Here is a 14,635-nt window from a genome sequence, read left to right as displayed (position 1 = left end):
CATGCCATGTGCACTGATGCACCCCCATACCATCACGGATGCTGGCTTTTCAACTGCCTGCTGATAAAAAGCCGGATGGTCCCTCTCCTTTTTAGGCCGGAGGACACGGCGTCCATGATTCCAAAATATTCCCATAATTTCAGATTTTGATTTGTAAGACCACAAGACAATTTTCCACTTTGCCTCAGTCCATCTTAAATTAGCTCAGGCCCATAAAAGGCGTCAGCATTTCTGGATCTTGTTTATAAATGGTTTCTTCTTTGCATGGTAGAGTTTTAACATGCATTTATGGATGCAGTGATGTTTTTCAGAAGTGTCTGATTCCATGGAGTGATTTCCACTACAGAATCATGTCTGTTTTTAATGCAGTGCCGCCTGAGGGCCTGAAGATCATGGGCATCCAATACTGGTTTTCGGCCTTGTGTGCCGTAGATGGCGAGATCCCCAAACCCTTTGCAAATTTACATTGGGAAACGTTATTCTTAAATTGGTGCACTATTTGCCCGCGCAGTCTTTCACAGAGTGGTGAACCCCTCCCCATCTTTACTTCTGAAAGACTCATCCTCTCTGGGATGCTCAATATATGCCCAATTGTGTTACTGATTAACCTAATTAGTTGTGAGATGTTCCACCAGGTTTTTTTTGCCCCTGACTGAGCTTTTTTGAAACATGTTGCTGGCATCAAATTCAAAGTGGGCATATATTTTAAGAAACAATAACATTTCTCTGTTTCAACATTTGATATGATGATTTGCACATCATTGCATTCTGTTTTTCTATTAATTCTACACAGGGTCCAAACTTTTTAAGAAACGGGGTTGTACATATTCTCCCACTTCACTTAATATTGAACTCAGAAATCACATTTTCCCCATTGGGGATGATGTTTTACTATCTTTGATACGACATTTGGTCCCCAAATGTACACAATGAACACCCTCAGGCAGTCTCTGACTTTATCTTGACCCAGAAATCCATGTTCCTTATTCCATGAAACCCTGATACCCAAAATACCCCATAACTCGTGTAAAATTATCTGATAAAGCTAGTTGTCCTCATGACATAGGCATATCTGAACATTACATTATCTAGTGAATGTTTCGCTAAACAAACCTGCGTGACTTCTCCCGGTAGCTATTTGATTAGCTAACTAATTTAACAAATCAGCTCCAACTAAATTATTTCATGTATTAATTAGAAAGGAAACCCAGAACATGAGCGCGCGTTCGAATCGCGCGTTCAAATGTGTTCCCGTGTGCTCGTTCAGGTTTTCAGCACAGAGAGACCAGTCAGCGGACGACTTACTGACTCGTTCAAATCTAGTTTGCTAGCTAGCTATTAGGATTTCCTCTGGTCAGTGACTTCCCTGGCAACGTTAGCTAGCTAAAAATGTCAAAGTTGGAGCAGATCTTGGTTCTCGACCCCCCCGCTGATCTCAGGTTCAAAGGTAAGAGCATTTAATACTGCATGAAGGTTTTCTTTTTACATATCGGAGACATGTCACGAATTGTCTTATTATTTATATATTTCACCCGCTTCTCTTAGTTTTTGGGCTAACGTTTGCTTGCCACCTCCGCCATTTTGAGCTGGGGAAAGGCCTATGTGAATCCCCGTACTGTAGTGACGTGGTCAACCGGCGTGAGTCTTGGCTTTTTGTCATAAAGTATGCGGAGTCGTCTTAGGTCTGCCTTCTTGCCCGTTCACTGTGACATAGTGCCCAGATAAGGAATGCCTGGGGTGGCTAGCTAACATTAGCGCTGGAGTTCAGTTTCCTACCTAGCATCGAAAACTAGCTAACTTACTGTACGTAAGGTACAAGTAGGTCCTGGCTTGAGGTGTAGATATTGGCGTTTTCAACTTAGGAAATTCCTCAAACTAACTAGCTAGTACGGCCTGGTAAAAATCAAATGTCTTATCTGTTACCTAACACTACTGTCGTAATATGGCCAGAGGATAGATATATATAGTCAGCTACTAGCTAGTCTGCTATTACATGTGTATCGTCTTTGAAACGGCTAGCTAGCTAAATACATTCATATAGCGTGTCAGTCAAAGTTGATATAGCGCTTTGAAGTCAAACTTGCAACAGGTACATGGTTGTTAGTTGGTCTAGTTAGGCTACCTAGATAACTTAGCTGTTATACCCGTTTATGTTGGCTAACTAGCTCGCTCTCTAGTTAGTAAGGGATTGTCATGACAACGGGGCTAACTTGGACCTAGCCATATTGGCAGCTTGGTTAGCGTTCTACACAGCTACTGTTACACAGCTGTTTTCTGAATACTGTGCTGGCCTGTGCTACCTAACCAGAGAGATTACATTCAAAATAGGCATAACTGCCTCATTCGGTATTGCGCAATGCTCGGACTAGATATTGTACACAATGAATGACCGGTTATTCGTTGAAAGGAAGTTAGTCATTGCTGAGTTAGCTGGCTATCCATCCTAACTGATTGCTATCAGAGAGGGCGCGGCGCTTCACGTATGTGGTGCTGTTCAGAAGTCAGAGCCGTTCGCCTGTCTTCAAATGTATAGGCTGTCTTATCTTCACTTGTAGACGTGTTAGTTAGACGTCCCTATTTGGCTGTCACGCTGCTGCACTTGTCAGTGAATGCCATTACCGTAGTTTGACAGAAGTTACAGATACCCCGTCTACCCCAACAAGACCAGTTCAGACGTTTTTAGATGTTCAAAAAGGACACAAATACTCACATCAATATTCAGGTGTTGAAAAGCAATATGGTGCCAGATAAAAAGATTGATGGTGACGGGCAACAAACTATGAATGGCTGAGGACCTTTTAGCCACACGTAATTAAAGTGGGCATCTTGCACCTTGACTACCGATTATCAGTCACAAGCTTTACATTTTCATTTAGTCACCAAATTAAAATCTCATGGTTTGTAACTGCTTTTCGGGAATTGGTTAAATGACAACGATATGAGAACATACGATATTAGTAAATGGAATACATCTCACGTAATTGACCAGCCCCCTCTCGTCCACCCAAACTTCAGCTCATTCGGGAAGTAAACAGGCCTTGTCCATAGCACTCTGAGTGGGAACAAACATCTAGTCTTTAATTTTAACCTCAACTCTAACCCAAGAACATCATGCAGATCTCTTGCAATGCAAATGTATTGTGTGTAGCATCACACATACTTGTGCTCATTCCAGCTCAGTTTTGAGTGACTAGTTTTTAAATCTCTCGGGACATGCATGTGACTTTGACTGCTGCATGTTGACAGAAAGCTCCACCTCTATTTCTATTGAAGCTGACAAGGTTGAATTGTAGCCTAGTTCTTTACTTCCTCTTGGACGAAGGTACTATACAGCCTAGCTCCTCTGTCACAGATGAAAAATATAGGAGTTGACCGGGCCGTCACCCATCTCTCCTGAATGTAACTTGAACTCTGTCTCAGGGCTGTGTCCTGGCTAGACAGTTATTGCTCACGCCAGGTTCAATGAACCCGAGTCCTGTGTAGCTCTGATTGTAGAGCACAGCGCAGGCAATGCCAGGGTTGTGGGTTTGAATCTCACAGGGGTATGAAAATGCGTGCATCCACTACTGTAAGATACCCTTCATAAGTTTGCTAAATGATGTAGAGATGAACTAGGGCTGGGTCCCAGAGCTATTTTGATTCTGTATTGGTTGATTGGTCTACATTTCTTTGTTTTCAACGCTGTTTCATACAATATCTCTTATCAGGAAAAAAAGGCCTGTGGGGTCTCGAATGGTTGTCATAAGTTGTATACGGGAACAAAGTCTTTTGTGGGGTTTCGAACCACCGAACTGTAATTTCCTTGTTCTGTAAAGAAATGTTTCTGAAGCTTGACTTACGTCAATCACTAGGCAACCAGAACTGTCATCAAAATCTTGCTCTGCTTACCTGGGTCAGACTACTCTTTCTTGAAAAGGTACATTAGAGTTTATTAATACTGTCACATTACAACATATTTAGTAGAAATTTGTTTAATCTTGTTACCCAATCACAACAAATCTATAAAACAGCACACCAAACCACCACATTTATAGTAGTCGTGGCAACAACACTGAACATTCTATTCCGGGCACAATTCTCTGGTCTGAACCAGTACAGACAAAAAGAAAAATGGTTATCAAACTCTGCTATTAATGCCAGACTGAAGCTGTGTCCTGTGTCTTAAAACGGTATACTGCAAAAAAAAAATTTCTGCTGCGTTTTCTGCACATTCCATTTTATTTCCACACTACCGTTTAAGGCTGCATGATACGGGCTAACTATCTAGGTCTAGTTTTGTGGAAGTTTCACCTGAGGCCTTTTATAAGGCTGCATGACATGGGAAAACTGGCTAGGTCAGCTTTTGGGGAAGTTCAATGTTTTTAGCTCTGGCCTTTCACTTTATGCATACTTGTACACCGATCAGCCATAACATTATGGCCACTGACAGGTGAAGTGAATAACACTGACTCGTTGTCATGGCATCTGTCAGTGGGTGGGATATGTTAGGCAGGAAGTAAACATTCTGTCCACAAAGTTGATGTGTTAGAAGCATGAAAAATGGGCAAGCGTAAGGATCTGAGCGACTTTAACAAGGGCCGAATTATGATGGCAAGACGATTGGGTCAGAGCGTCTCCAAAACTGCAGCCCTTGTGTGGTGTTCCCGGTCTGCAGTGGTCAGTACCTATCAAAAGTGGTCCAAGGAAGGAAAAGCGGTGAACCGGCGACAGGGTCATGGGCGGCTAAGGCTCAATGATGCACATGGGAAGCGTAGGCTGGCCCGTGTGGTCCGACCCAACAGATGAGCTACTGTAGCTCAAATAGCTGAAAAAGTTAATGCTGGTACTGATAGAAAGGTGTCAGAACACACAGTGAATCCCAGTTTGTTGTGTATGGGGCTGCGTAACCGCAGACCTGTCAGGGTGCCCATGTTGACCCCTGTCCACTGATGAAAGTGCCTACAATAGAACTGGACCACGGAGCAATGGAAGAAGGTGGCCTGGTCTGACAAATAATGTTTCCTTTTACATTACATGGATGGCCGGGTGCGTGTGCGTCACTTACCTGGAGAACACATGGCGACAGGATGCATTATAGGATGGAGGCAAGCCAGCAGAGGCAGTGTGATGCTTTGGGCAATGTCCTGCTGGGAAACCTTGGGTCCTGCCGTTCATGTGGATGTTACTTTGACATGTAACTCCTACCTGAGCATTGTTGCAGACCATGTGCACCCTCTCATGGCAACGGTATTCCCTGATGGTATTGGATAATGCGCACTGCCACAAAGCAAAAAGCGTTCAGGAATGGTTTGAGGAACACAACAAGTTCAAGGTGTTAACCTGGCCTCCAAATTCCCCAGATCTCAATCCAAACGATCATCTGTGGGATGTGCTGGACAAACAAGTCCGATCCATGAAGGTCCCACGTCGCAGCCTACAGGACTTAAAGGATCTGCTGCTAACATCTTGGTGCCAGATACCACAGCATACCTTGAGAGGTCCAGAGTCCATGCCTCGACAGGCCAGGGCTGTTTTGGCGGCACATGGGGGACCTACACAATATTAGGCAGGTGGTCATAATGTCATGGCTGATCGGTGTATGTAATCTCCAGAAATGTATTGTCTGATTAGCATGTGTATGGTCTACAAGCACTGCTTTCACCTTCCAGAAGAGGCTTTGGATCAGGAGCCCTGGGCCAATCTGGAAATTCTGTCTACTTGTCCATCAACAGTCCTGCTGTTATAGTCCTGAACTCCCTAAACACCCTGTGGAATGCCAAGTCAAGGCCCACCACTGACAAAACTTTACAGTTTCTGTTTCTGACGTGCTTTGAATTTCTGTGATTATTATATTCAAGCGTTGTCTTGTCCCCTCTGATTCAGAAGTTACTGTTACACAAACATGCATATCTCTGCAACCCCAGCTCTGTTATCAGGATGTATTGGCTAACTATGTATGCTCTGACTCATTGTAGCTAGTTGGCCAGTCGGAGATTAGTATAATTGCCTAACACAAGCCGTTTTAGCCTCAGCTTGCTGAGGTATGACAAAACAAGCTTATTGACCGAAAAATGGTTTGTGAAACTTTCTGCTATAAGTCTTGCAGATTTATATTAAGAAGCAAAGTGGAAAGCTGCACTTTTGCATCTGACTGTGAACAACTTTTACAGTTTCTAGCTAACGTTAGAGCAAAGATCATTTTTGATTCGTCAGGCAATCAATGCTGTGAAAGAAGCCTACATTTTCTGAATGGGTTTACAGAAATCTGGCATGACATACTCCTGACTGAGCAAGGCTGTACATTGAAATGTTACATCTCTGTAAAAAGACGAGGATCGCCACAGCTTAAAATGATTCCGTCGGAAGAATGGTAGCGCTTGTGTGATGACAACTCTCTACTTCAGTCTGAATTCTAACATTCATTCTCATGTAGTCATGTAATAGCCATCAGGCCTTTCTCTAACGTAGGGGGACGGTCTGTGCTTATCCGTGTGCGTTAGGGTACATGGTTCTCCTGTTTGAGTCTAGGAACCTAGGATGTTTTGGACATCTTGCCTGACCTATCTATGTCTTTACGTGGGCTGGGTCCCTGCTAGGTGTCTCTTCCTTAGATTTAGATTTCGTTCAGATCACCTGGTAAATATAACCAGGCCTTATAATTAGACCCATGTCGGTTGTTTTCAGCTTGATCATCTGTCTAAACTTTTTATGAAATTTAGCGGATGTGGCCCATTTGTAAAAAGAAAATCTCAATGCATATATTTTCTACACTTCGCAGTCTACGAAATCCAGATAGAGAATATTGTTTTTTATTGCGGGTAACCTTTAGTCGGTCAAAGATCTAAATTGAGGGTGGGAAGCAAGCTGATGTAAGGTTCCTTAGTGCCCTTTTCCTTTAATTGAATACAACTTATTAAACTCCAGATGCAGCTGTTTTTCAAGTTGTAGCCAGTAGGTTAACATATTGAGTAAAAACATGGGAATTATTTAAAAAATTATGGCGTTGTCCTGAATGCATAATGGATTATTCATTCGTTTTAACTTGATCTTATTTTGATACGCAAAAGGAATATTCTAAAGATTGTGGAATTTTCCGTTAGTTAATTCTTTTTCAAGTGCTGTAAATAATGCATAATGAGTTATGAGATCCTATTGTTGGCTTGTAAATGCAGTATTTATTCTGACACCTTGTTGTTTTTCAGACAACCCCTGATGCAATTTTTTTTCCCCATGCTTATAAAAAGCACAGCTCCGGGAAGTAGGCCCTTATGTCTGTAACACTCTATTAATAAACCCTTCTAAGCATATTAGAAATGGCCTATTCAAGTTTAACAGGTTACAGTAACATTTTACAGTAGCGTATGTTCCACCTCTAGGTTCCTCAATAGTTTATTTCTTAAAGCACTTGTTTTTGGGACATTGATTGGGCTTAGCCATGCCAGAGCTACGGAGAGATTGTGTTGCTAGCAGGTACTGGACACAGAACAAAGGGGTGTCCGCCCCTGTCAAACTGGCTGTACACCGTGCTCTTAAATATTAAATGGAGGTACATTAGCGCTGTTCAAAGATTTTGTGGATGCATGTGAGGCCTGTGAAGTAATAATAGCTAATTTAGCTGAAGGCTTTCAGGCCATTCTGTGTAGGAGTGTAAAATGACCTGTAGGTCAATAACTATCAAAGCTTTTACATGCTCAGGTCTACTCTGAACACGATGTCTTCATTCACAGACAACAATGTATTTGCAGACGTCCGTGGCCGTGAGGATTGCCAATGTTTGCATCCATTCTGACTGGGTTAGTTGTCTGATTGTCGTAGTCTTCTCCTGCGCCGTTTCCCTCATGTTACCAAGTTAGTGGGTGGACGGGGGCACCCTGTTCCTGAGTTCAGCTTGGCTGCCGAGGTGAAACGGGCTCTGTTGTAAAATGCACCGCTTGACCTCCAACCTCAGGAACAGTTACTAGACAGCGATTTATTTTTTATGGAGATGCGGCTAACTGGCTATACGCATGGTTTAGGATACAGCTACATGCCTGCTGAACTAGCCTTGGCTGTGCACCCTCTACAGAGTGAGGAACAGAGGCACACACTGTGATGGGCCGTGTTGTCATGGAGATGTGCATGGATGGCAATTCGGGGTTTGAGTTGGAGGCTTTTCACTCTAGCGTTGATATTTGTCTTACAACTTACATAATGTAGCCTAAGCTCTTATGAATGACGTGTCGTCTGTACCCGTGTTGTGCCTATATGAGATACTTTCAGATCCATAATCCATTCCACTCTGGTCCTGGAGGACAAAAACACGTGTGTTTTTTGCTTTTTACCTGGTAGTTAATTGCTTGAAACAGTCTCTTTATAGCAAGGGAGGTTGCAGAGTCTTTGCACTAGAGTTTGAAAACGCAATACCTAACGCGAGTCCTGTTTTGGTTAGCCAATCAACGACTGCGCTTCTCAGTTCTCATCTGAAACGATGTTGACAAGTCACGGCAGAACATATTAGGCTGTTATCTGACCTATTAGCGTTATGCCAGGTACACAACTTCTATTCATCTGCAAGGATGTTTTTTTTTTTCACATCAGATAATTGCTAATTGGTGGAATTGAGTTTGTTGGGTTTTTGACTTTGCTTCCAGCTGTGTTGACAACACGATGGAACATCTCCCCAACCTGAAGCATCAATGCTGGACCAAGTTGAGACCATGATGGCTGTACTTAACGTCCTAATTGAAGACCAACAGACCAATGGTCACAAGATGGCGAGGGCAGCAGTAGGCCAAGGCTGTGTCCATAATGACGCCCAACCTCCCTTGTTGCTAGTGCACTGCTGTAAACCTGAGCCCTGTAGAGCGCTGGTCTAAAATAACGCACTATGAAGGGATTGGAGCACCATTTGGGACGTGGTAACATGCATATTCCCAAGTCAACCAGTCATGTATCGCAGGCTTTATCAACACGGGCAGACCAATTACTGGCTGAAGGTCTCCGCTAACTGGTCAAAAGACAGATGCATGCCGAAGAAATTACCCTGTGTGTTGACCTTCCATGTCTAATAGGGAGGACATGCGTGTCCTACTGAGCGTGTGGAGGCTAACGACCCCCCCCCCCAGAGTACAAATGCTACAGGGCCTGTCCTGGAATGTATACCATTGTTTTGATCCTAACCTGTTAACCCCCCCCCCCCCCTCCCCACACACACACACACAGGTCCCTTCACAGATGTAGTCACCACAAACCTGAAGCTGAAGAACCCATCTGATAGAAGAGTCTGTTTCAAAGTAAAGACAACCGCACCCAGGAGGTACTGTGTCCGGCCCAACAGCGGCATCATCGACGCTGGCTCTACGGTCACCATCTCTGGTGAGTACACCACCTCACAGTCCAGCCATGACTAATCATGATCTGGCCTGAGGTTAGGAGTGGAAAAGGACAAACGTGCATGTCTTCTGAAGTCAATAAAGCTGTCCATTAATCGCTCTTGCTGAGATTGTGTGAATGTGTTTGGCTTGTCTTCCAGTGATGCTGCAGCCATTCGACTATGACCCCAATGAGAAAAGTAAACACAAGTTCATGGTCCAGAGCATCTTCGCTCCTCCTAATGTGGCCGAGATGGATGCCATGGTGAGTCCTGCTAACTTCTGTCTGACTCCTCCCACTGCGGCAGTGGCCCCTGCGGTCCTGTTTCTGACTCCTCCCACTGCGGCAGTGGCCCCTGCGGTCCTGTTTCTGATGGCTACCCTCCTGTAGTTCTGCCGCCAGTGAAGGTAGATTGTTCTGCCTCGCTAGTCTCATTGTAGTCTTTAAGACTTTCTTCACCAAGTCCAGCAGAGGGCAGCAACCTTCTGCCAGCGCATGGTGGCTTATAAGCTCCACCAGACCGCCATCCGCTCCACGAGACCATCATCCGCTCCACGAGGCCATCATCCGCTCACACGCGCTCAGTGACGACAAGCCCAACAATATTTTGGGCTTCATAGATTGGCTGAGGGGCGATTGATAACCGGAAGGCTTGTTGCTGGGTCCGTCCCCCTCCCCCTTTGGTATAAACAGCCCAGACTTATGTGGCGTGTGGGCCGACTGTTCCCAGATGGTGGGTCTGAAGACTCGGTGGGTCTCAAATGGTGCCCTGTTTTCTCCCTCTGAGCATGGCCATTTGGGACGGGTCAGTAATAATGCACTTGCAGGTTATAGGGGGCCATTTCCACCAAGCACCGAGCCTCATTTGGTGTGTGAGCGATGGAGTGTTGTGAGATAGCAATTGTGTGTGTGTGTGTGTGTGTGTGTGTGTGTGAGCAATGGTGTGTGTGAGTGACTGTGTGTCGATGGAGACCAGCTGCTAGTAGTTTAGCCTGATGAATAACGTATGTTCCTCTCCTCTCACCCAGTGGAAAGATGCTAAACCCGATGATCTCATGGATTCCAAGCTGAGATGTGTCTTCGACCTGCCTTCAGAAAACAAAGTGGTGAGTACTGCTGCAGAGACTGGGGGGGTGAGACCGGAGACTGGGGGGGTGAGACTGGAGAGGCCAGGGACTAGGGGGGGAGAGACCGGAGACTACGGGGGAAGAGACCGAGGACTAGTGGTTTGTATCAGTACCATCTCTGACATACAGACTAGTCAAGCAAGACTCCCTGTCAACAATCCCAAACTCATCCATGAGTGTTTCGGAGCTCCTCCCTGTACGTGAAGGATGAGATCAGATGTGTTTCTGACGGATCTGTTAGTGTGTATGACCCCCTTGCTGGGCTAATCAGATGCCTCTTCATTATGTCCTTGTTAAGCATCAGTCCGTGGCCAAACATATCAGCGCTGAAAGTGCCTCGGCGGTCCAAGGTTTACCCTGGTTCTTCTATTACCCCTTTAACGTGTTCATTATCATGACTCTGTGACTTATCTGTTGTGTCATTTCCAACTTCATGTTTCTCTAATGTACAATCTACTTTATGAACTATGACAGAAAAATGTGTTGATTATTTTCATTTCGTCTTCCAAGCTTCATGTTTGTAAAGCTGATTATCTGAAGATGTGCATCTCCAAACATACCCTGAACGAATTTACCCTGGCTCCCCCCCCCCCCAGGTCAACAAGTCAGAGTCAGGTTTGGGAGAAAAGGAGCAGAAACGGGAGGAGAATTGGGCCTCCTCTAGAGGAGGCGCAAGGCTAACTACCCCAGTGCAGTCAGGGAGACACTCCATGTTCTCAGGAGAGCCAGGCTATGAAAGAGGGTATCACTTGCACTCCAGGGCCACGCCAGGCCCTATGCCAGGTGGTAGTGAGTTCCGTACCCCCTATAGCAGCCGTCTGGGTCTACCCCCGACCCCACCAGGCAGTGTTAGCAACAGAAGTGATCTTCAGGGTTTCAGGACCGCCCCCAGCTCAGAGGTTAAAGTCAAGAGGAAACGGCAGGTTTGTCAGGACATGGGTAGTCTCCTCTACGGTGGGTCGGTGTTCACCCCGTTCAGACTTTCACACATTTTGTGTTCCAACATGAAATCAAGAGATATTTAAGCAAGTCCACAATGTCAGTGTGAAAAATAAAATCTACAAATTCTTCTAAATTAATTACAAATAAAGAAAATAATAAGTATTCGCCACCTTTAGTCAATGTTTGGTAGAGGCACATGTGGCAGTCATTAAAGCCATTTGCTGCATCCATTGTCCAATGTCTTCTTGAGCTTTCCAGGCACGCTCACAAGAAGCATCCCCAAAGCATGATGCTGCCGCCACCATGCTCAGTGGCCAGGGAGGTGTTCGCCAGAATTTTTCTCTGGATGATGTGCAGTATTAGGCTTGTTTTCAAACGGCACTATGCTCTGAGGCAAAAAAGAAAAACTATGTTTTGGACCATAGAATCAATTTTATTTTATTTGGAGTGTTGCATATACTTTCTCCATTTCTTAAGTCTTTACTTGCTCTGGGTATATTCAGCGCTATGGAAATGTTGGTATATCCTGCCCCTGATTGGGGGTTTTGTAGAACCTTCCCTCGGCTTCGAATATCCCTTTGTTTTGTGTTTTTATGTAGGGTTTTTTTTAGGAATTGAACTAACCAACAGTGTATCTAACCTGGAATCATGTGACTTCTGAAGAAAAGCGGTTGCACGACAGCTCATTCATGTGGCATAGCAAGGGGGGTGAATACTTTTAGTTATTGCAATAATTTTTTTCTTAAAGATTAAACAACCTTTTTGTGTCGATCAGTGGCATGAATCTCCTGATTTTAAATCCAATTTGATTTCATGTTGTATCTGGAGAAGTCCTTGGGTGGGTGAAAGCTTTTGAAACCCCCTGTAATGATGGGACAGATGTAAAGAATGGTGCTGTTTTGGATGCTGTGTCAGTGTTTTCTCTCTGTTCTCCCTCTTCCCAGAATGACGTGGACACGATCAGCAGGGCGCCGGCGCCTGTGCAGAACTCCTCCAAGATGGCAGATGTCCCCGTGGCAACGGTGAAGACGGTTAGCGCTTCGATGGACGACTCTGAGATGAAGAAACTAATGGAGGAGTGCAAAAGGCTCCAGGCTGAGATGAGCAAGCTGACAGATGAGAACAGACAACTCAAGGTTCGAACCTGGTGATATTAGGACAGCGTTATTTAAAGTTTAGGGTTCTAATGGTGTTGTTAGTACCGTGTTCTTTAAGATTAGGGTTCTAATGGTGTTGTTAGTACCGTGTTCTTTAAGATTAGGGTTCTAATGGTGTTGTTAGTACCGTGTACTTTAAGATTAGGGTTCTAATGGTGTTGTTAGTACAGTGTTCTTTAAGATTAGGGTTCTAATGGTGTTGTTAGTACCGTGTTCTTTAAGATTAGGGTTCTAATGGTGTTGTTAGTACCGTGTTCTTTAAGATTAGGGTTCTAATGGTGTTGTTAGTACCTTGTTCTTTAAGATTAGGGTTCTAATGGTGTTGTTAGTACCGTGTTCTTTAAGATTAGGGTTCTAATGGTGTTGTTAGTACCGTGTTCTTTAAGATTAGGGTTCTAATGGTGTTGTTAGTACCGTGTTCTTTAAGATTAGGGTTCTAATGGTGTTGTTAGTACCGTGTTCTTTTAACGTGGTGTTTGATGCATTTCCAGGAAGACGGCGTGAGAATGAGAAGGGCTGCCCAGCGCTCCGACCACCCGACATCAAACCAGACGGGTCCCTCCTCCATGATGCAACAGACCCCCTCTCTGCCCTCCCTCCTCGTCGTCATAGCAGCCATCTTCATCGGATTCTTCATCGGGAAGTTCATCTTGTAAACTGGGTCTGGCTCTGAAATGGCGCCTCATTCCCCACGCGGGTCACCGCTCGCGCCCCCGAACCGTCGGGACGGTGCCCCGCGGAGGGGGTGGGGGACTAGGCGCCATTTCTGACGCCGCGCCCGGGGGGAGATGCCGCCCCCGACGTATCCCATGACAACCCCTCGGCTCCGGAATCAACTGGCCTGGATGGAAGAGGGACTAACCGGGAGGAGTGGACGATGAAGAAGTCTTCCTGTGGACATGTCACTGGCAGTACCGCGGTGCCCATCGTGGTCTGTCTTTGCGGCCGGCCGTGTGCTGCCCTTTAACCGCCTCTCGCACACGGTTAGTTCACGCGGAGGACACGCCAAATGAAAGGGAGAAGGATGGATGATGTATGGACAGACAGGTTTGTGATAACACTCAGGCACCATGCGGGTTGGTCCTGAATGCCGCCCTATTCCCTCCAGGGTTCTCTACTTCAGACGAGCCTCTGCAGGCTCCGGTTGAATGTAGGGCACTGTATAGAATAGGCCGTCATCTGGGCCCCCGAACCCCTTCCCCTCCTGGGGCCGTGAGCCTGAAGTGGTGGAATAAACGGTTCAGGTTTCTCTCTCTCGGTTGTTTTAATAGGAGTTGAATGGAATGTTAAGTGTCTTGTAAATGTTATTTTAATCCTTTTAAGATAAAAGGAGCGAAGTACTTCTTCCATTGTTGAACACCGACGCCTCACTACCTGTTGCAGAATCGCCTCGGAAACGGGCTGCCTCCCCAACCACTCCCTATCCGCCCCATGATGGACTACCTAACCAGAGCCGACGTAGAACGCTGTGTAGGGGATAGGGGGGCGTTTGGGAGACGCCCGTAGACCTCTTTTGTTTGATTTTTCTCTCTTTTTCTCTGGGGAATGTTTCAGGTCCATCACGAGGTGACTCCTTCCCTTGCTCTCCTCTTCCTTCCTTCCTTGTATATTTCTGTCCTGGTCCTTTCCTTGACAAAACCAATGCAGACTTTATATATTATTAATATTATATTATTTTGTTCTTCTGAATATAAATCATATCCCCCTTCTAAGGAAAATGTTGACTGAAAAAATGGTCTCCGTTCTTACGACCCTGTCCCACCCATGGTATCAAACATTGAAGAAATAAAAGTGAAAACTGTGGTTTTTGACAGTGGTTGTGTTCTTACAGTCTCCTTATGTTCCCCTTTCTGGTGGTTTTCAAACCTCTCCTTGGGGCCCTCGGCTGGTCCATGTATTTTTTCCAGAGCTGGCATACCTGATTCCAAGAGTCAGCCAATCACTAAGGCCTTGGCAGGGCTGCGTTCGGTATGGTTTTACATTGTGATGTGCTTAACCAGTTGAAAAACAGGGTGGGGTTGGGTTGTGGTTTTGGGAATTTTGTTCTTATGGCCAATTTAATTTGGGTACCTCACCAAT

The 14,635-nt window shown here is 45.2% G+C and overlaps 1 protein-coding gene across 1 annotated transcript; it reads left to right on the top strand.

Annotated features, from left to right (window-relative positions):
• The first annotated feature begins 1,236 nt into the window (after positions 1-1,236).
• LOC105025287 (vesicle-associated membrane protein-associated protein A) lies at positions 1,237-14,372 on the top strand. Its single transcript, XM_010895876.5, has 6 exons — positions 1,237-1,447; positions 9,181-9,333; positions 9,491-9,594; positions 10,359-10,436; positions 12,344-12,535; positions 13,048-14,372. Exons 1-6 carry the CDS (start codon positions 1,390-1,392, stop codon positions 13,210-13,212), a joined length of 750 nt encoding a protein of 249 aa, XP_010894178.1. The 5' UTR covers positions 1,237-1,389; the 3' UTR covers positions 13,213-14,372.
• The last annotated feature ends 263 nt before the right edge of the window (positions 14,373-14,635 follow it).

This window comes from Esox lucius, chromosome 3, assembly GCF_011004845.1.
Source record: "Esox lucius isolate fEsoLuc1 chromosome 3, fEsoLuc1.pri, whole genome shotgun sequence".
NCBI classification, from domain to species: domain Eukaryota; kingdom Metazoa; phylum Chordata; class Actinopteri; order Esociformes; family Esocidae; genus Esox; species Esox lucius.
Note: the sequence above shows the minus strand (reverse complement) of the source record. Positions and strands in the feature narration are given on the sequence as shown.